At 48.4% G+C, this 22595-nt stretch overlaps 1 protein-coding gene across 2 annotated transcripts; it reads right to left on the reverse strand.

Annotated features, from left to right (window-relative positions):
* Window positions 1-2736: 2736 nt before the first annotated feature.
* Window positions 2737-21337, reverse strand: AP3M2 (adaptor related protein complex 3 subunit mu 2). 2 transcript variants are annotated; one of them, XM_053401600.1, is made up of 9 exons: window positions 21215-21337; window positions 17354-17703; window positions 14430-14601; window positions 12279-12416; window positions 11908-11993; window positions 10399-10532; window positions 8711-8918; window positions 5673-5817; window positions 2737-4240 (listed from the first exon to the last, which is right to left on the reverse strand). In XM_053401600.1, the coding sequence occupies exons 2-9, from the start codon at window positions 17624-17626 to the stop codon at window positions 4140-4142; spliced, it is 1257 nt and encodes a 418-aa protein (XP_053257575.1). In that variant the 5' UTR covers window positions 17627-17703; window positions 21215-21337; the 3' UTR covers window positions 2737-4139. The 2 variants fall into 2 exon arrangements, with proteins under 2 accessions (XP_053257575.1, XP_053257574.1); XM_053401599.1 differs by lacking the exon at window positions 21215-21337 and adding an exon at window positions 19445-19519.
* Between the last annotated feature and the right edge of the window lie 1258 nt (window positions 21338-22595).

The following is a 22595-nucleotide window of genomic DNA, read 5'->3' on the forward strand; positions in this document are numbered from 1 at the left end:
CTCCTCAGTAAACATACTGGTTTGGAAGAGTGGGGTAACAGTGCATCAAGTGGATTGGCACACGCGCTGGGTGCATGCGTATTACATTAAAACCAGCACAGTGAGTGGTTAGAGCAGAGGCATGGAATCTTTTCCAGCCCAATTCTCTCATAGGCAACCTGGCAGGGGCTACCTGCCAAAGATGGGCACCGCCAGAGATGCAGGCGAGCAGCTCAACGGACATGACTCTTAGTCTTATGAAGGAGGCTATATCTGAGCCATGCAAAGTCAGAGGTTTCTACACACACCTCTTGACCCTTCCAAGTTCAAGGAGACATTCCCATTAGGCACAAGCACTTGAGAGACACCTGTTCGATCAGACAGAAGTGCCAGAGATCTGCAGGCAGGAATGTGTAGGGCACATGCTTTTCATGCAGAAGGTCTCAAATTCAACTTCTGACATCTCCAGCAAGGACTGGGAGACCCTGCCTGAAAACTTGGGAGAGCTGCTGGCCAGCCAATGTAGTCAAATGAAACCACTGGTCCATCTCACTCAGTACTGTCTGCACTGACTGGCAACAGTTCCCAACCATTTCAGAGAGGGGGTGTTCTCACCCCGACCTGGTGGGGACTTAACCTGGGACCTTCTGCACGCAAAGCAGATGCTCTCTTACTGAGCTCTGGCCCTTCCTTAATAGTGGGCTAGAAAGAATGCTGGTCTGAGGGTAGAAGAGCAGCTTCTGCTGCTCCTGCCTAGTCCATCATCCTATTGTGGCCATCGCAGGTGCCCCTTGGGAAGCCCTCCATCAGGACATCCTGCAACCCTGCCATCAGCTAACCTAGAGCACAACATATGCAGAAGTGCTGCGCCTGCTCCCTTGAAATGAAGCAAGACATTGCCATCAATGGGAGGAGCTGCGGAAGAGCATGGTCTCAGGTGCAGGATTTCCTCCTTGTTGTACCTGACGGGCCAGATCTGTGCACCTCTTGCTCTCCTGTCCTTAAATGGTGCCAAACATCACCCACCCACCCAAACTAGGCCTGCCTCTTGGCTCCCACCTGAGAAGGCCCACTGGTTTGCAGAAGGGGAATAACTATCCAAGGGCACAGAATCACCATTCCTGGAGTTGCAGCTCCACCTACTGAGCATGGGAAGCAAGCACCTCTCTCCCTCCCACAGAAAGAGGAGAGTGCACTTCTCACATGTGCCAAAACCACACCTAAGCTTTTCTTTCCTTTACACACACTCACATGGGTGTGGTGGGCTTCAGCCCCGCTGTGCATATCCAATTCCATTGTTAATGACAGCATGCACTGAATATCATCCTCCCAAATACGGTGCTTTAGGACCCTAAATGACTCCTTTCTCCTGCTTAAATCTGCCTGAATTTCTAAGATTGTCCTGGGAGGCTTCTACAAGTCCACATGTCCTTTGAAGCAAGAGGGAAAGGCTCTGTTCTGTTGTCTTCATGGAATGCTCTCTTGACACCAACTCTGATTTCTTGCCTGCACCAAGTGCTGAAATAGGAACAGACGTTCTACCTCACGTAATCCCTGACCGCTTCATCCATGGTTCCAAGACTCAAAACGAAGTCCTGGGCTCATAATTCTTTTACATCTAAGTGTATGTCTTTCGTACTTGGCTCCAGTTGACAGATCTTGAGGCTACAGTATAAATAAAACACACAACAAAGCAGATCACACAAGCCTGAAGCCTGCCCACCCTTGCTGTAGATCTGTCTTTATGCCAGAGTTCATCTGGTTTTATTGAGATTTTGTTGTTTTTAAATAGTTCACTACTTTTATGCACTTTTAAATGGAAATATCAGAGACCAGAGTTCCTTTCACACAAGGACTGTAGATGTGGGGGGTGGAAATTGTAGGTAGAAAAGGGCTGCACTCAAGGTTGCACACACACATTGCCAAAGCCACACCCCAACATTGGCCTCCTCCACAACACCCACAAATTAGGCATTTGCAAAGGAAAGCCTCCCCATGTTCACATCTAGGCAGGATTCCAGAACACACAGAAAGTCTAATGTCTTTGGAAGTCTATACATGTAGACTTTTCTTTGCAGATGTCCACTCTTAATGTGTAGGAAAAACTTCAGGAGTGATGCACCATCTTGGGGCTGAGGACAGAGGGCTGGCCCTGCAGCCTGTCTGGATGTGGACTCCCCTTCGCATGGGAAGCTGAGGCTTAAGCCAAGTAATGGTCTGTGGAAATGCTGGGGCAAGAACAGAAGGGCAGACCTGTTCTTGGTGGGCTTGTGCTCCCTCTGAAGGACCCAATTCAAGTTTTGTAGGTGCTCTCAGATCTGGAGCTTCTTCCAGATCTTCAGGTGGCAAGGAGTGCTTTGGCCCAGTTTCAGCAGGTGTGTCAGCTGCACCCCTCCCTGGAGAAAGCAGATCTGGCCAGTGACTTTAAGTCACATTTGGATCAGATCTACACATGGAATTATCATTCAAAAGTGTTTGGAAATGACAGCTGGTGCAGAATCATGCAGACAGATTACCACATTACAACACTCTGCTAAAAATGGCACCACCTTGCAATCTGGGCTGGTGATTACATATGGGGTCTTACTGTAGGAAGGTGATCATTGAGGGTGGAGGAAGTTTCTTTAAGAGAAAACCTCCACTGCTACAAGGGGATACACCTCATTCTGTCTTCTTTGCACTCAGAGAGTGGCAGGTATCTGACGGGCAAAAGGGTCTTCTGAGATTCTGACCCACCAGAGTCCTGAAAAAGCGATCCAAGGTACACTGCCATTTTAATAATTATTATTTTTTTAAAAAATGGGCACTTAAATTGTGAAGTCCAGCATGCAAGGATTGTTTTGGCACAGTAACTAACCAGCCTCGTGGATTCTCCCCATGTGGCTCACAGCTGTATGCTGTGCTTTTAGAGTTCTCAACAATGGGGACATTTGGAAGATGGTTTGCTGTGTCAAAAAGGAAACAACCTGGCTTTGCTGCGTTTTATAAAACAAACAAGCGTGAAAATTGATGTAAGCTCTGACCGGTATGCACACAACTATAATCTACTTGCATAGGAGCGATATGCATAAGAGAGAGGACAGCCAGGAGAGCAACACACCACTGCATGCAGGAAGAGGAGCCACAAAGCAGCCCCTGCAAAGCCCCAGGCTCCTGCCACCGCTCCACTCCCTGAATCCAGCCTTCACTGTCTTGGTGCCCTCCAGATGTTTGGGACTACAACTCTCATCAGCCCCAGGGTGGTCCAAAGTGCCTGGAGGTCAGCCAGGTTGGTGAAGGGGCTGCCCTAGCAAGACGAAGGACGCAGGGGACACAGCCTCCCCTCCCACTACAACCCTTCAGCAAAGAAAATAACGGGGGTTTTTTGGACAGCGAAAGATGGTACAGCAGCAGCAGCAGCCCTGAACACAGTTGCATTTTGTGTCCCACTGCTATCTCTGGATGAACAGGCTTTGTGGTTTTCAAAGCATGACCAAGAAATCTGCAAAAAGCCATTCGAGACAGATGAGTGTTGGACTGGCCCTTGGCAGATCTGCAAGGAGCTCAAGTGCCTCTTCCACGTGACCTTCAGGCCCCGCAAGACTATTAGCTCTTTCCAACCTCTTCCCCAAACAATACATTTAAAACGGGACAGGAGGAAATGAGGAGAGCATCCTGTTCCCCTGTCCAGTCCTCTTCAGCCAGCTCTTTGTCAAGGATTAACGGGGTGGGGAGTTCTTTCCTAGGCAGTCTTTGAAACAAACAAGAGTCCCAGATGCAAAAGAGGAGGATCATCTTCAGGATCAAACCCCTCAACCTCTAAAGACGTCTCCTCCTGTCTTCAGATGCTACCGGAACGCCAGACAGCAAATAACTAAGCAAATGGCAGCCAAAAAATAGGGAGAAGGGGGCAGGATTTTCATGAGCTGAAACATTCGCTGGTAAGCCGGGAAGATGGTTCACAGTTTCCCGTTTGCTCTTCAATCCCACCCAAGAGCTTCACAATTTAAGATCCAGGTGTAATTGCTAGGTTTGCCCAGCTGGCGGGGGTGGGGGGTGGGAAGAGATACCTGCCTTGACCTACTCCAGGTGGGCCATAGCAAGGAGCAGCTCTGGAAGGTGGGACACAGTCGGACTGAAAGTCAGGGCACACGCAAGCCTTTTTGCAGGCAGGGCCACCGTTAGGTTCTCACTTGGAACTTCCCAGCTTTGGTCATGTATTTGATCCCTTTGAAAGGCTTGTATTTCTCTCCGTACATGTCCAGGCGATTCACTTTCAAACCTAGGAGGGCGGAAAAGGTAAGGAGAGAGGTTGGGGGAGAGCAACTGGGGAAGACCAGACATGGCGGCTCTGTTCTGCCTCCACTGACGGAGGCAGAAGACCCGAGTGCCCATTTCTGGGAACCACAGGTGAGGAGAGTGCTCTTGTACTCAGGGCTGGCTTGCGCACTTCACAGGGCATCTGGTTGGCCACCGTGAGATCAGAGTGTGGGACTAGATGGGCCACTGGCCTGATCCAGTGGGCTCCTCTTAGCCCCTTAGGATGTTGAGACTGTTAAGCACATATGCACAGAACTGCTTAATCTTCATGAAACCTATTATGCTAGAGATGGGAAGGAGCAAAGGAGGGGACTAATTGTCTGCTGCAGTCCACTGAGCCATATAGTTTCTTTCACATGTCCCCCTGTAGCAGTAAGATTGCTGCTTTGTACATCCCTGTCTTTAGGCACCAGGCAAAAAAAAATCCCCTGTAACCAGGATTTCGGCCTTTAACTATCTGTGGCCTTTTAGAAGGGGGTGGGATGTTTTTAATGTATCCCCTCCCCTGGTTTTAGTGTATCTCTGTGGGGTGGGTGAGTGGGTTGTTAAGTCGCTTTGGGTTGCCTTGGGCAAGATAATGTCATTAAGAAGTTTAATAAACTAATAAATGTTAGGTGAGTGGCTAAGTGCCCCAGAACAGAGTCCAGCAACGACCAGGATACCAAGTCAGAGGCTACAGCCTTCGGTTAAGGAGCCAGATCAGGTTCCTGGCTCCAAGCTTGACACAGGTAGTAAGGGAATCTCTGAGCCCAGCTCCCACAACACCAGGGGTCAGAAAACCAGAGCCAAGATGCCTCACCTGAGTTCGAGGAACCAAGTGCCTGGCCCTCCCAAATGACCTGACCAGGGACCACAGGAGGCAGGAGGCCACAGCGCCTAGGAGAAGTGGCCATCTTCAGGCCAGAGGCTGCCCCTTTAAGGACACTGCTTCCCCAAAGGACGTGGAGCCAGAAGAGGCAGGACGGAAGGCAGAGGCTGGATGCGTGAGCTCCTCCAGGCACCAGACTGATAGGGCATGACAGAAGAAAGGGGATTCTCAAGGATGGCGTCCAGGATAGAGAACGTTTGGCCTAGGAAGACCTACCTGCTTTGGTCAGGTGTCTCTTTTAAGAAACTGGAAAAGGGGACACTGGGCATTCATTAAAACACTAATCCCCCCACCTATTTGCCCAACAGAGTGGGAGCTTTTCAAGGCAGCTCAAAGCAACCATTAAGATGGAATAAGGGTGGCTTTTGCGTCAGCAACAGGCTGTTAAATTGCCTTGCAGGCCCACCATCCTCTGCTGTCGTCTGCTTTGCTTTATCCTAATTGGGTCAACTGAGAGAGAAATGTTTCAAAAGGAAGTGAGTAAGTTTAAAAAAGCGGAGTGTCACTGAACTCTCTGCCCACATACCGGAAATGGCCAGCTGCTGGATTTTGAACTGCAGGTTGATGGTGGGGTTCTCGTCAGGCTTGGAGGCTCCTGCCTGGAGGCTCATGGTCCCCTTCAGATTGGGCAGCTTTTGGGGGTTGATCTTCCCCACATCCCAAGACAGCAGCTTCACAGGAGAAAGAGAAGACAGGCAACCACAGAGCTTGGAGTCAGTAAGACAGAGGAAGGTTGAAAGCCAGTGTGATGTCGTGGCTGGAGGGTTGGACTAGGACCTGGGAGAGACCAGGGTTCAAATCCCCACTCGGCCAGGAAGCTCGCTGGGTGACCTGGGGACAGTTGCTCACTCTCAGCCTAACCTACCTCACAAGGTTGTTGTGAAGATAAAACGGGGAGGAGAAAAAAAAGTGTATCACCTTGAGTTCCTTGGAGGGAAGTTACGATATAAAGGTAATAAATGAATAAATAAAATAAGGTTTGGGGCCTGGAAAGTGTAGGACTTGCAGTGCTGACACACAGGAAGGAAGGGTATCAGAATATATCCATTTGGATCCCTTCCAGTCGGGATTCAGGCCTCATCATGGGACTGAAACTGCCTTGGTCGCACTGGTTGATGATCTCCGGCGGGCTAGGGACAAAGGTGAGAGCTGTTTCCTAGTTCTGCTGGATCTCTCAGCGGCGTTTGATACCATCGACCATAACATCCTTCTGGACCGTCTTGAGGGGCTGGGAGCTGGGGGCACTGTCATACAGTGGTTCTGCTCCTTCCTCCTGGGCCGTGTTCAGAAAGTGGTGGTGGGGGATGAGTGTTCAGACCCCTGGGCTCTCACTTGTGGGGTGCCTCAGGGTTCTGTCCTCTCCCCCATGCTTTTCAACATTTACATGCAGCCGCTGGGAGAGATCATCAGGAGGTTTGGGCTGGGTGTTCATCAGTATGCGGATGATACCCAGCTCTACCTCTCTTTTAAATCAGAACCAGTGAGGGCGGTGAAGGTCCTGTGTGAGTGTCTGGAGGCGGTTGGAGGATGGATGGCGGCTAACAGATTGAGGTTGAATCCTGACAAGACAGAAGTACTGTTTTTGGGGGACAGGAGGCGGGCAGGTGTGGAGGATTCCCTGGTCCTGAATGGGGTAACTGTGCCCCTGAAGGACCAGGTGCGCAGCCTGGGAGTCATTTTGGACTCACAGCTGTCCATGGAGGCACAGGTCAAATCTGTGTCCATGGCAGCTGTTTACCAGCTCCATCTGGTACGTAGGCTGAGACCCTATCTGCCTGCGGACTGTCTCGCCAGAGTGGTGCATGCTCTGGTTATCTCCCGCTTGGACTACTGCAATGCGCTCTACGTGGGGCTACCTTTGAAGGTGACTCGGAAACTACAACTAATCCAGAATGCGGCAGCTAGACTGGGGACTGGGGGCGGCCGCCGAGACCATATAACACCGGTCTTGAAAGACCTACATTGGCTCCCAGTACGTTTCCGAGCACAATTCAAAGTGTTGGTGCTGACCTTTAAAGCCCTAAACGGCCTCGGTCCAGTATACCTGAAGGAGCGTCTCCACCCCCATCATTCTGCCCGGACACTGAGGTCCAGTGCCGAGGGCCTTCTGGCGGTTCCCTCATTGCGAGAAGCAAAGCTCCAGGGAACCAGGCAGAGGGCCTTCTCGGTAGTGGCGCCCGCCCTGTGGAACGCCCTTCCAGCAGATGTCAAAGAGATAAACAACTACCTGACATTCAGAAGACATCTTAAGGCAGCCCTGTTCAGGGAAGTTTTTAACGTGTGATATTTTACTGTATTTTTGGTTTTTATGGAAGCCGCCCAGAGTGGCTGGGGAGGCCCAGCCAGATGGGCGGGGTATAAATAATAAATTATTATTATTATTATTATTACTATTATTATTATTATTATTATTATTATTATTATTATATGCCTCTGCCTTGACCTCAGACATACAGACCAATCTGCAACTAATGCACTGTGAATTAATTTGAGTTTACATCTCAACCCTCTTGTGTGCTTATTCAGAAGCAAGTTCTTGCTCTATTCAGAGGACCTAAGTGTGGATAGGAAGCTTTAGTTAATCATCCAAGACACCCTTCCCAGGGTGCTGCTGCCTTTGGAATCAGAGGGTGGGGAGGGCAAAGGGAGGAAACAGAACAGGGGCTTCTAAGCAGTGGTGCCCTCCCTGGGGAATTCATGGTTTGCTCACTGGACACCTCTGGTGGGCTGACCAAGACCTTTCCTCTCTTAAAGCAAACTGGTCATTCCTACTGCTGCCATCTCCAGTTCCACTCTACTCACTTGACTGCCTTGGTGACTGCAAATTGTTTTTAACTTGGTTTTAATGTATCAGTGCATATGCACATTGTGTGGCCTGTCTTCGAGTGTCTTGGCTTTGAAGACACTCGAACTCAGGACGCAAGGGAGAAACGTGCTAAGAAGACGGCCCGCTTGGCAAATCCACACCATGATCAACTCCCACCCGGAAACCAATGTCCCCACTGTGGAAGGATGGGTGGATCCAGAATTGGCCTCCACAGTCACTTACGGACTCATTGCTAAAACTCTGTTTGTGGAAGACCATCTTACTCTGCTACAAGTGATTGCCAAAGAAAGAAAGAACATTGTGTGGCAAGTTCTCATTTTTTCAGTCATAATATCTGTACTCCAAATTTCTGTAGCAACTTGTGGATTATTATTTTTTAATCCTCCTGAAAATTCACCAGCATTTTAGTGCTAATTTCTCCTAGTGAACACATTTTGGTATACTATTTTTAGTAATATACACAATTTCACAAGCAATTTCCTGTAATATAATGCATTATTGTATGTTGTTTTCACTAATACACGTGTTTTTATGCGCAGTTTAGTATATATTTCTGTACACATTATTTGGCTGGAGAACTGCATGCAGAAATTGTGCCACTCTAATTGTCCTACTTTGAAAAGATGCTGAAAAGCATCTAAATGGGTCAAGGGGCTCTCATCTCCTCTCTTCCTGGAAGACGAGAGAAACTGTTCAAGACCCAGACTTTGCTGCCCCAGTCCCACCTCCCTTCTCACCTTTGTGACAGGATCAAATGTGTGCGCCCCCTGCGAAGGCGTGAGGGTCATGTTTAAGACTCCTTTGGGCATCTGGCTGGTGACCATCACCCCCTCCACGCTCTTCCCCATTGTCTGCTTGGGACCCACGGTGATCTCAAAGCGGCCCAAGGAGTTGCTGTCCCGGAAACTGATGTTGTGCTTCACATAAACAGGGATGGACACCAAGCTGGAACAGAGGAGACACCATTGCAGCAGCAGCAGTAAAAACCAGCTCCCCCCAACCTGGTGTCCTGCTCCGTATGTTTTGGAAAACAACTCTCATCAAGCCTAGCTAGTAGGGGAGTCACATTTCGGCACTGTGGTCCAAACTGCCACCTCCCCTCCCCCCCGCCGCCGGCCCACTGTGCTGGCCAACGATGATGGGAATTGCAATTAAAAGCATCTGGAGCAGGGCACCAGGTTGGAGAAAGCTGCCCTAACCTGCCCAGTCCTGTGTAGGAGGACAAGGATTTTTGTGGAGCCAAAGATGCACTGTAGATCTGAAACAAATTTGGAGGAGGGATGGTGGCTCCCAAGTGCTTTTTTCCTTTTTAAATTTGGCTTGCAAAACTTTGAATTTACATTGTCAGCATTGCCAATGACAACTGCTTTCAGATTTATAGATTTCAGTCAGTCAGTCAGTCAGTCAGTCCCTAAGCATCATCACCTTAAAATCCATGAGTACTGTTACATCCCAAAAGCAACTCTCAACACTGAATGGCAATGGCAACATTTTTAGTTTGTGTAAGGTTTTGTTTCAGCTCTACTATAGAGCAGATTAGCTTTGTCATCTTGATTTTTCAAGAGCCAGTCTGACTATGGCAAATGGCACTTCTGAAGGTCACTGGGAGGGAGGTGGGGTCCATCTGTGCACACCCCTAGCATCTAGTCTTCCCACTAATCCAGGACAAAGGAGCTGCTCCGTTGTCTTAATTCTGCTCTTTCTGTGCTCAGTTTTAGCAAAGGGTCTGCAATATCCCGTTTCATCACTCCCTCTATTTCCAGCATTCAGGGATGTCACTGCTTATGGAGCAAAAACAGAAACCTCTGGGACTGAGTGTCTGCAGTGACCACTGAATACGGACTGACTGCTGGGGATGAAGAACAAAGCAGAGTATCCTGAACAGCAATACACCATGCTGTAACATTTCGTTGCAGGTTCCTTGTGGCACCTTCCAAGCCAAGGTTGACTTCATGCCCCACAGTTGCTGATCTGTTTCTGGGCCCAATTCAAGGTGCTCATGTTCATGTTTAAAACCCTAAATGACTCAGGCCTCAAGTATATATATATATATATATATATTTAAAACCTTGCCTCCTTCCTTACAGACTGGCTTCTTTGCTATGTAGCTTTCGGCAAATGCTGGAGACATACCTCTTTACCCTTAGACGCCTGAGATGTGTGTTTTCAGGACATACCGTATTCTTGTGAATGTAGTATGTTCTGTTTTTAATTCAGTATTTTAAGTTGTTGTAACCCGCCCTGGGATGATGAAGGGTGGGCAATGAAGAGAAGAGAAATAAAAATAAAATCAAAAAGGCAATGGAGCCAATAAGAGGGTGGCAGTTCCCCTGGGTGGGGGAGAGGCACAATGTCACCACGAGGGATTCCTTTTCAAACCAAGTGTTTAGGGAAGCCAATGATTGCTCCCAACCCCGCTCCTTACTTCTGAGCGCTGACATGATATGACAGCAGACGGAAGTTCCCATCTGGAGGAATGAAGGAGAGGATTCGTTCTGATTCCCAACGCTTGAAACGCACACATGGGTGGAAGCTGACATCGTCCAGCAACCTGGGATTCTAATGCAAGCAAGATAAAGACAGCAGAGATTTCTAACCAGACTGTTATCTCTCCTGAAATCAGTGGGTTGTCTTTTCTGCTGCCTGTCTCTTCCCCACAGTTCCTGATGTATTCCCAATACCCATTTCAGAGGTCTAATTGAGGGCTGGGCCCTTGGGACTCTCCCCAGGTCACACACCCTCCCCGGCCAGGCATTGGCCCCTCCTTGGGTGCTTTCGCTTGGATAGGTGTCCTTGAACTTTGGTAGTGACTCTTGCTTGTCTGGATGGAGGAGAGATGAGCATGTGTAGAAACTAGCCTACTAGACAAAGGTTTTTTGCTCTGCTTGCTTTTGCCTCTGTCTCCATGCGCCACTGTCATGTGGCCCCCAAGGGGTTGCCCAGAAGGAAATATGGCCCTTCAGCTGAAAAAGTGTCCCCCACCCCTAGTTTAAACCCTCCTTCCCATCACAACATTCTGCAGTGCCTTCCACCCACACCAGCCAGTTCCTCTGGCATCTTCCCCCAGGGAACCTTGGCGGGTCTGCAGGACAAGCCCCACCTGAATGCCTGGACCTCAACCGTCATCAAGTGATGAAGGACCACACAAGCCCCATCGGGCTTGATGGCCATCTTCCAGGCTTCCCTGACATCTGAAGCGAGGCAGAGAGAGAGAGCAGGAAAAAGGTCTTTCTCTGTTGTGAGGCTCCATATAGCCAGATATGGAATGCCTTCCCTAGGGGTGCTTGCCTGGTGCTGACTTTGATGCTGTACTGTTGCTAGGCAAATAATTTTAAAAATTGCCTAAGCCTCGCTGTAGGCAGCAATTTTCCTGCTTGGCTCCTCCTGCTTTTTTACTATCTGGCATGTGAATGTTTCTATCCACCAACTGTTCCACTATATTACAGATGCCACCCTGACATTTTTATACGGAAGAGCAGCACAGAGTTGTATCCAATTAAACTGGAACCATTGGGATTAATGGACCACCCACCCACGCCATTCCACTTCATTTGTTCTGCAATCTTTGCCCAACGCGACCACATCACTGCTGCCTGGTGGGCCGTTATTGCACTATAGCGCAATAAAAGAAGGACAAAAAACAAACAGAATATTTACAGTATAAAAAAATACAAGATTTCAGCAGAAAGTTACAAGACATGCATGGATTGGAAATGAAGCAGGGTGTCTGCCCCAAAAGTTTTGCAGGCACAAGCAGTATAGCAAGTGGGATAGCCTATAACTGCCCCATCAACATCATGGGTGCAAATAATCATGAAGGCACAACAGAAAGGACATACGGAGGGTACCATAAGCTTGTGATGATCCTTAATTCAAGTAGGTCTACTCAGAACATGAAAAAAGCAAGCAAGAGGTCCTTCCTCTCAAACTTTACCATAAAGGAGAGGGTAAGGTCTGGCATCCCAGTTAATTTCACGCAAGCATCAATCACCCCTTGGATTTCAGCCGTAATCGTGGAACCTGCCATGGGAAATAAAACCCAAGTGGGTCACAAAGGAGGCCAGGAAACCCGGGGAAATTATGGTTAACAGTAGTTAAGACTTTTCAAAATGGTAGATCACTTTGTAAGTTACATCTGAAAAGAAGCATGCAAACACCATCACTGACGAGGGAAATGAAATGAACAAGAGGAGGGGAATGCATTGAAAAGTGTCTTCCTTTGGCCCCAAATGCTGCTGCTTCTGTTCATTGAGGCAAGGACACTGCTGCCTAGAGGTGATGCCATGTGAATACAGATCTATGTACCTGATTTGTCAATGATGGCATCTATCTCCTCAATCACATCAAAATAGGCCTCGTTGTTGGTGTACTTCACCCCGGTTCTTCGCCAAGGAACAACAGACAGCTGTCCTGTGGGGAGCTGCTCTCCCACATTGGTGCTTCCTGAAAAGGTTAAAAGAGATGGCAGTAGACAAGTGGACAGCCAAACCCATTTCCTAATTTCTCATTCTCTTGTACCACAGCAAAACACTGCTCTCTCTCTCAGAAACGGCAGTATTTTCAGATTGCATTTAGTGCAAGGAGTTCCCACCAGGAAGAGCCAAAATATTTTTCTTCTGCATACCAGATTCATAGGGCAGAAGCTGTATGCATATGGAAGTTTGCAACTCTTGCAGCAAAATATCCCACAGCCCAAAGGGAGCAGCTAAGTCTCACTGAGGTTAATGAGAGCTACTCACACATAAATTTGCTCACATTTTTATGGCAAGGAATGCACCAAACTTGGGGGTATTTGTGTCTTCTTGAAAAATCTTCTTTGCATATGTTCTTGCAGGTCTGTCAGGCATTCACCCTCCAGGGACAACTTCTGGTACAGTAGGAGAAGTCATATGCATGAACATTGTCTTATGCACACTGAAACTGTGTATAAATCTTACAGTGTGGGAACATGGGAGGGCAAGATCCCTGCTGGGATTCTGACTGTTCATTTGTGGTTCAGAACAAGTTATAAATAAAATAAAATAAAATAAAAATAAAAATCTTCTCCACATTGGCAAGACAGATCCCATCGCCGTTAGCCCTGAGAACATTATTCTCAAACTGAGGCATAACCTCTTGGCTACCTTCATCCTCACAGAGATCTAGGATGAATGGGAGAAGTTGCTTTTTCAGGAAAGCTTTGTTTAGGTCCCCAAAGCTACAATGGGTACATGCAACAGTTAACCATAGCTTCTCCTTACATTCAAACCAACAAACTATGGTTAACTGCTTCCAAGCCAACCAACTTTAGGCTGTCTCTCCATATTCTGGCTTGCTGAGAAGCCATTAATCATAGTTTCCTGGTTGGTACATAATGAGAAGCTATTTTTAAACTGTGGCTTCCTGGCTCATTTCCCCATCCTATGAAGGGAACAGCAAAGCAGCTGCATGTGGAGGAACAACACTGGCTCATAACTTGGCATATTAAGCCAAGATTTGATCATCCAAACACAGCCACTGATGACCAAATGAGACTATCTGAAGGTAGGAGCTGTGGGGATATACAATCTGCATGCAAACCAGGAATGGGAAGCCCTCTAGATGTTGTTAAGGCTCCAAATCTCCTCATTCCTGACCACAGACCATGTGAGCTGAGGCTGATAAGAGTTGGAGCCCAATGTTATCTAGAGAGCCATAGGTTCCCTGCCTTCAGTGCAGACAATCAGCTCACTGACCTGTATTGCAGTGTGAGAAAACCTATTGACAAAAATTAGAAGTAGAAAGCGGTCAAAGCCAAATATGGAGAACAGTTGTTGAACTGAATATGGGTCAGTTGTCAGGTTGTCAACATGCAGAATAGTGTCTCAGAACCATTCAGTTGTCAAACTTGTTCGTGACAGTCTTCTTGACATCATCTGAACTGAGCTGAAAGAGCTACCTCTTCCATTCATTCCAGCTGTTCAGGAGGATAAACCTGGCTGTGCTCTTTGTCAAGAGGAGGTCCACAATGCCACATGTGCTTCCCCAGTGAAAACAGTAAGTCATGGGATCCATCTAGCACATGCAGTGAAGATTCTTCAGGAAGTTATGAACACCACCAGAGTCTGATGCATCTCTCATCAAATGCATCTCTCATTGATGCAACCCTGCATAAAATTTACTTGCAAGCAAATCCTACTTGTCTCAGTGGGGACAAACTTCCAGTTGCAAAATGCAGCTGTGAAACCTTTTTACTTTAAAGCTCTTATACCAGTTCTCCACTAGTTCACCTGTTAAGGCTCAGCCCTCGCCCACTACCAGGGATGGAAAAATCCAGTGAAAAGTGTGAGATAACTCTCGCTGCACTGCATCATCATCTAACCACCCCACCAACAAATGAGAATGCGTGCTATCAGTTAACGCCATCCAATCTCCCTGCGAACAAATCAGTGTGAACGCTCAATAAATAGGTTATTTGGAGACAACAAAATCACAGACCTGTAATGGTGTTGACAACTGTCCGTAGGATGGTCGGGGGCTTGATCAGCTCCTTCAGAATGTTGGACTCAGTAGCCAATGGGAATCCATTGTCCAGCATCTCCTCCAGCACCTCATAGACCACCACAACATTGTCCTTGATGACAATCTCGGAGCAGACTCCAAAATAATCCTGTGTGTGGAAACAAGGTTAACAAGCCTCCTCAGGGTGTCTGCTGAAACAGGCCAAAGAGGGAGAGCTCCGCTTATTCCCCATGAAAAGAAAAGCCAGAGGTGGTTTTCCTGTGTAGCAAGGTGAGGAAGCCACTTCAAGCAGGAGTTTTGAGGTATCACTGGGAGCAGCAGAGTGAGAGATGGAGAGTCCTGGCCCATGGGATACAATCCTGGGAGATGTTCTCTTGACAAGATCACAAGGAACGAATGGGACCGCTTGGGACCAGGTTAGGTCAGCCTTTTCCATCCACAGTCCATGCAGGTGACTGCAATCTATGGGGGGGGCACTGCTACCCATACCAAAGGCCATTTGGCATGGGTTCAAAGGAGGGCCTTTTCCATTGGGGAGCCCATTTGTGGAACAAGCTCCCTATAGAGACCAGGTGAGCATAGACAATGGAGGCCTTTTGCAGACAACTGAAGACCTTTCTGGGATTCCTTGACTATTGGTATAGAACTCCTTTAAGAACATTTTAAGAACCTGCTGGATCAGGCCAATGGCCCATCTAGTCCAAAAACCTGTGGACAACCAAAGGTCTGTGGGAAACTCAAAAGCAGCACTCGAGCACAAGAGCACAAAATGAGAGGCACAAATACAAGATGGGTGACACCTGGCTGGAGAGCAGTACATGTGAAAAGGATCTAGGAGTCTTGGTTGACCACAAACTAGACACGAGCCAACAGTGTGACGCGGCAGCTAAAAAAGCCAATGCAATTCTGGGCTGCATCAATAGGAGTATAGCATCTAGATCAAGGGAAGTAATAGTGCCACTGTATTCTGCTCTGGTCAGACCTCACCTGGAGTACTGTGTCCAGTTCTGGGCACCACAGTTCAAGAAGGACACTGACAAACTGGAACGTGTCCAGAGGAGGGTAACCAAAATGGTCAAAGGTCTGGAAACGATGCCTTATGAGGAACGGCTAAGGGAGCTGGGCATGTTTAGCCTGGAGAAGAGGAGGTTAAGGGGTGATATGATAGCCATGTTCAAATATATAAAAGGATGTCACATAGAGGAGGGAGAAAGGTTGTTTTCTGCTGCTCCAGAGAAGCGGACACGGAGCAATGGTTCCAAACTACAAGAAAGAAGATTCCACCTAAACATTAGGAAGAACTTCCTGACAGTAAGAGCTGCTCGACAGTGGAATTTGCTGCCAAGGAGTGTGGTGGAGTCTCCTTCTTTGGAGGTCTTTAAGCAGAGGCTTGACAACCAAATGTCAGGAGTGCTCTGATGGTGTTTCCTGCTTGGCAGGGGGTTGGACTCGATGGCCCTTGTGGTCTCTTCCAACTCTATGATTCTATGATTCAGTCTCACTCACTGTGGTTTCCAGCAACTGGAATTCAGACAGAATTTTGCTCTCTTGGTTGCTGCTGCTGTTGAAAAGTACTGTATATGGCTTGTTGATGTTTTAACTGGTGTTATTTATTGATTTTATGTATACTGTGAACCACTTTGAGATTTATAAAATGTATAAATGAAGAATAGCATTTCAGTATTAAAAAAACACAGTAAAGTAAAATAATTGGGGAACAATGCTGGTCCACCTGGAAGTGAACCAGAGCACTCTGTAATTGTGGTGAGAATGCTGGAATAGGGCCGAGGAGACAAGCGTTTCAATGTCACCCAGCCATGAGGCTCACAAGGCACCTTGGGGCCAGTGACTATTTACTGACCTTACTCCTACAGGGGTCTTGTGAGGATAAAGTGGGAATATTTTGTGTGGTGGGGGTCAGGGGCACGGCGGGGGGGGGGTAGACGCATGCTTGTCACCACAAGTTACTTGGAAGAATTGAAGTATAAAACTGTTAGAAGTAAGGAAGCATCTGGCCCTGTTCATTTCAGAACATCACCCTGGATTGTGACCCAAGTTGGTTTGGAGTTTCCCAAATTTGGGAGGGTGGACTCTCCTTCTCCGTCTTCCCCGACCCTTTTCTTACAGTCACCAGGAAGCTACAGTGGTAACTGGAGGAGGAGAAAATGAGGCACATAAATAATGAAGGAGTGCAGAGAAGCATCCCTGATGCTCAGCTCATCAGATTACAACTCAGATTCCATCACTGGTTCTCATGTGCTGACAGGTAGTTAGAAAATTGTGGTGGGTGTGCAGTCTGAGCATGCCCAAAGTAAAGAGGAGGCGAAAGCCATTTTTCTGTAAGGAAGGGTAAAAAATTAGGAAAGAGAACTGGAGCATCTCTGAGGTGGCCTTTTAAATGGGGGTCTAGGAGTCTGCATGGCCAAGAGCCCGAAAGAAGGGTGGCTCTTCAGTGGTGGAGCACCTGCTCTGAACACATCTCCAGGTGGGGTGGCAAAAGACTCCTTCCAAAAGCCCTTTAGAGCTGCTGCCAGTCAGTGGGACTGGTGGCAGGCAAGCTGTGGCCCTCCAGATGTCGATGGACTCAAACTTCCATCCTCCCCAGTCACCATGCCCAATGGCAAGAGACTGCATGAGCTGCAAACATCTCCTGAAAAGCGGTCTGAAAGCTTAACAAATAAATAACAACCTATCAAACAAACAAACAAACAAACAAACAGTCCACCATCTGGAGGGTTTTGAGCCCACCCCCACCCCGGCAGTGTAGACCATGGAAAACTAGATGGAGCAGTGGTCTGACTCTGTATAAGGCAGCTTCATATGTTCCTAATCAAGAGGTGCCCTGTGACAAAACACAGAATCCTACACCAGTTTCTAGTCCTCGTTGCCATTTTACGTACCTGAAAAGTATCCACAACCCGATGAAGAAATTCAATGACAAAAAGCGGGGGTACCTCTGTCTGGATCACTGCCACAAAGAAGATCTTGTGCCGATAGACACTCAAGAGATAGTGGTGAGGGGTGGGGATCACGGGGGGCACATTTTCTGCCTCTGAGGCTCTTTCCTGTGCCTCAAAGAAGTAGTCACAAACCGAGCGGCTAACCACACTTTTCCAGTGTTTCTCAAGGAAGATGTCCCCAGAAGAATTGATCAGGAAGAGGCTGTGAATCATGGCTGGTCCAACAGGGAAGCCCAACGCTGGAGATGCCTTGCTAAGTCCAGAGGAAGCTGGACTGTGCTACTTCAGATCTTTAAAAAATCAACAGTGACAAAATATATATTACTTCATTGAGTGTTATTGAGGAAGACCAGCTCACAAGTGTTGTACTAGCACCTGGGAGACCAGGATTCAGATCCCAGCTCAAGCATGAAGCTCACTGTCTCTCTGCCTAACCTACCTCACAGGGTTGCTGTAAGGATAAAAAGATGGGATATAAAAGGAGTAATCAGAACAAATAAATCTCAGGACCAAAGTAATTTCACCCCACCTAGTCCTTATTGCCCAGCAGCTCCCTTATTGCCCACAGCAGCTCCCATCCAGCTGCTCAAGATGGTTCACTGTTAAAACAGTGTTTATGGAAGACAATCTCACTCGGCTACGAGCGAGCGCCAAAGAAACAGCAGCAGCAGCTCATGAGGGTGTTGGGGTGGTTATGTGCAATCTCAGTTTTAACACTGTTTGTGCCTTCAGAAGTTTAAGGACAGACCTACAGCTTTGTTTCCATGTTTAACTTCCTGCTGAAACCCTGTATCTCTTTATGCTGCAACGAGGGGCCCCTCCAGGCGGCAATAATGCAATAATGCTGAGGAGGCATCCCAGAATAACCAAGGAGGGGGAATGATGTGTGGCTGGTCCAGTATACACCCACCACTAATGCCCCATTACTGTGTCAATGACATCTTGCAGAACAGATCTTCAAAACAAAAAACCACACACACCCCACCATCCCCCGCAACCCTTGGCCAGTCTCCATTCACATACCCTCTCATGTCCCTCTGCTTCAGCCCCCACCTCCTCAAATTTCAGAGTGCTCACTTTATCAATCATCTATTAAGCTTGAGCCAGTCTTGTCCCTTCACTTCCAGGTGCCCCATTACAAGTAAGATACCTTCCTTTCATTCCCAGCCTTCATCCAATTAGCTCATCCTGTGTTAAGCTTTGAAGACTACAGCAAACTGAGAGATGGTTCACACTTGCAGTCACAACCAAAAGAGAGTTGGAGTGAGAATTTCAGGTGTGGGACGATGGCAGGAAACGTGATGTGATTACGATGCAATTCCATGGATGGAAAGTAACAGCGACAGTATTTGCAGAAATGGTGTTATGTTTTCTGCATGTACTGATCAATTCCAGTTAGGCTTTCTCCACAGGGTCACATACCTTGTGAAGGCTTGAGCCTGACCAACAAGCACTCTCTCTACAATGACATCCATGCATTGGATGCAGTGGCGTAGTGTGGGTTGTCAGCACCCGGGGCAAGGCAAGTAATTTGCGCCCCCTAACCCATGGATTTGTGCCCCCTAACCCGTGGATTTGCGCCCCCTAACCCGTGGATTTGCGCCCCCTAACCCGTGGATTTGCGCCCCCTAACCCTAACCCCCAGATGTTGCGCCTGGTGCGGCCAGCCCCCCCTGCACCCCCCACGCTACGCCACTGATTGGATGTCAAATATCAAGGGAATGCACAGGGGCATTTCTGACAATGCTGCACATTTATGGATCAGATTCTCACTTAGGGTTTGCCAGAACCCAAACCTCAATGCGTTTCAAGAGCAGAATAAAACTTCTTTTATTTGTGCAGTTGTTTGACATCTGGGATTGCAGGCTTTATTTAAATTTACAAGAATGTTTCCTTTCTTTGTTGCTTATAATAAAATGCTAGTATAATAAAATGCTAGTATTACAAATTAATGTGGTACCATATAATAATATACTATGTGACCCCAAAGCTCTGCTGTGAATTTCTCCCAGGCTTTCCCTTAGTAATCACCAGGGTCTCCAGCATCCACATTCCTGTTCTTCTATTCAGGGATCCACAATTGCACTTTTCTAGGGGAACCTAGAAAAAGCAAGGATAGCATTAGGGACAGCCTTCTGACCTTCTCTGCTTGGGAGGAGTGGAGGGGCCACATTGCACCTAAGAGGCACTCAGCAAGTAGACTTCTCATCATTTTCCAAATGGCTCTGAGGTTCAGGGCAACAAAGACAACACCCCCCCCCTCCCACCTCAAAGTTGGGGAAGATGTCAAGGTATTCTCACCCCTTGCATTTTAAATGAAAGCACACATTCTACTCGTGTAAAAACACCAGGCAGGCCCCACGCTGATTCCTGGACCATCCATGGGCCGGATTGAGAAGGCGATTGGGCCGCATCCGGCCCCTGGGCCTTAGTTTCCCTACCCATGCTGTAAGTCAACCCCCTACACAACACAGGTTGTAAATCTACAAGCAACCCCAGCTGAAGTCTCTCAGCTCTCCAGAATAAAAAGCCCATCCATGGATGTTGCTTGTTATTCCTAAAATCCTCATTACAACTGCATAGCTCACAGCTAGACATCCACAGGGTTGTTTTTTTTAAGAACCAAGAGCTCTACCCCCACATTAGAGGCTGTGTTATTTCTAAGAATTCCTATTACAATTGCCCCAGAGCACAGGGAGGATTTCTGCTAACTCGACTATTACTTAGTGACGTGGGTTAATAAAATAAATGAATTCCCCCTCCCCCATACAACTTAGGGAAATTTGCACTGAATAGTTTTCTGTTTCCATCAGAAGATATTATGATGCATTGGAGTAATCTAATTTAGCACATTCGTTTTACTTGCATTTAGCAAATAGATTAAAAAATTAAAACTCCAAAGTAGCCTAATATTGAATTATTGCACTTGGTATCCATTCATTCTTAGTAACAAACTTTTAAAATGGAAGCATTTTCATAGAAAAATAAAGAGCTGGAAAATGTGGAATGTTTTCAACTCAACATCGCTATTACTGCCTTACTGTCTTCTAGGATGACAGTAGGAGCTGAAGACCCTAATGGAGCTCCTAAGCTTCCCCACTGGGACACCTTCATGCCTAACATACCAGCACATGAGCCTGAGCCCCCCTCCCACTTATGCAAACACTCCCTTTCATACAACCCTCCACACCTCGCAGAGCCCTATATCGTATGTACCTTTTCAACTCCCTGTTCCCCATAAGTATGCACATTGCAACCCCCCAGATTTCACCCACATGACCTCATTGAATCCCCATAGCAACCTTGCCAGGGAGATTAAGCCGAGACAGTGACTGGCCCAAAGGGGCTTCATGGCTGTGTGAGGATTTGGTCTCCCAACGCTCTAGCTGCTGCACATACTGGCTCAAGCAGCCTTTGCCAAAGGTGGTGCCCTCTGCATGGCCATCAGCTGGGGCAGAGGCGAGTTGGAGTGGAACATCATCTAGAAGAGTGTTTCCCAAACCTGGGGCTCCAGCTATTTCTGGACTACAACTCCCACCATCCCCAGCTAGCAATACCAGCAGTGAGAGATGATGGGAACTGGAGTCCAAAAGCAGCTGGCAGCCTACGCTTGGGAAATATTGGCACCACCTTGGCCAATGTTGCGCAGCGTTCCCCACTGGCGGAACCCCGCGAGACTGCGGCTCTGAGCCCCCAGTGGGCCGCAGCCCCGCCTTCCCGCCCGGGGGTCTCGGCCTGCGACCCTCCCAGCCCCCCGGGGCTCCAGGGTCCGGCCCGCCCGCGCCCCCCGCCCCGGCTCACCGGACGCTTCCTCTCCTCGCCAGAGCCTTGGCCACGCCCCTTACCCCGGCGGTCTCCGCTGATTGGTTCCCTGCAGACAGCCCCCTCGCCCTCCCCCCCGCCGGCAGCTCCAGCTGGGAAGGAGGCGGCGGCGTGGGGCGGAGCTCCTCCACGTCGCCGCTGATAGGCTGGAGCGAAGGGGCAATAGCGGGGCGACCTGCCCGAGTGGCAGCCGCGGCGGCCCGTGAGCCTCGACCACAGCGGAGAGCGGGGCTGGGGATTGGTCGGCAGCAGAGGGGCTCTTTCCGCGCCTTAGCAACGGGCCGGCGCCCGAACCCGCGCCTCGTTCGCCCACGCACGCGCGGCGCGTGACGGTCAGGTGGGCCTCGCGCGGAAAAGAGGGCGGGAGGGCAGTGACGTCATCGAGGAGCAGCCGCAGCGGGCGCGTCATTCTGGCTCTTTTATGGGCGCCTGAAGAGCTGAAAACACAGCGGGGGGGGGATGCCTGGGCAGTTCTCTTTCCACAGGGAGCTTTCTCCCGATTGCAGTGCAGAGTGTTTGAGGACCGGGACATTCGCAGGGAAACCAAAATCCTTGTTTACAAAGCTCTTGTACTACCAACATTACTGTCTGCTTTTGAAACATGGACCACTGATAAACGCCATCTCCAGCTCCTCGAAAGATTCCCTCAACGGGGTCTATGAAAATTTGAAACATCACTTGGGAAGACAAGCGAACTAATACCAGTGTACTGGAATTAGCAAAGATCACCCGTGTTGAAGCGATGATTCTTCAACATCCACTTCACTGGACTGGTCATGTTGTGCGGATGCCTGACGATCGTCTTCCAAAGCAACTACTCTATTCCCAACTTAAAAATGGAAAGTGTAATGCTGGTGGTCAACAAAATATGTTTAAAGACTGTCTCAAGGCAAATATTAAAAAATGTAGTATAAACACTGACAATGGGAAACACTGGCCTGCTAGCGCTCCATTTGGAGAACAGCCTTTACCAAAGGTGGGCTTTGAAGGCACTCCAACTCAGGACGCAAGGGAGAAAGGTGCTAAGAGGAAGGCATGCTTGGCAAATCCACACCGTGATCAATTGCCGCCCGGAAACCAGTTTCCCTACTGTGGAAGGACGTGTGGATCCAGAATTGGCCTCCAGAGAGCCAGTGTGGTGTAGTGGTTAAGAGCGGTAGTCTCGTAATCTGGGGAACCGGGTTCGCGTCTCCGCTCCTCCACATGCAGCTGCTGGGTGACCTTGGGCCAGTCACACTTCTTTGAAGTCTCTCAGCCCCACTCACCTCACAGAGTGTTTGTTGTGGGGGAGGAAGGGAAAGGAGAATGTTAGCCGCTTTGAGACTCCTTAAAGGGAGTGAAAGGCGGGATATCAAATCCA

Source organism: Podarcis raffonei, chromosome 8 (assembly GCF_027172205.1).
Source record: "Podarcis raffonei isolate rPodRaf1 chromosome 8, rPodRaf1.pri, whole genome shotgun sequence".
NCBI lineage: Eukaryota > Metazoa > Chordata > Lepidosauria > Squamata > Lacertidae > Podarcis > Podarcis raffonei.

Excerpts from the sequence above, each read along its gene's own strand:
- AP3M2 (XM_053401600.1), bottom strand. The coding sequence starts at position 17,626 with ATGATTCACAGCCTCTTCCTGATCAATTCTTCTGGGGACATCTTCCTT. Across the intron at positions 14,602-17,353 it reads GGGTTGTGGATACTTTTCAG|GATTATTTTGGAGTCTGCTC; the intron begins GTACGTAAAATG and ends TTCCACACACAG. Across the intron at positions 12,417-14,429 it reads AGTTGTCAACACCATTACAG|GAAGCACCAATGTGGGAGAG; the intron begins GTCTGTGATTTT and ends TAACCTTTTCAG.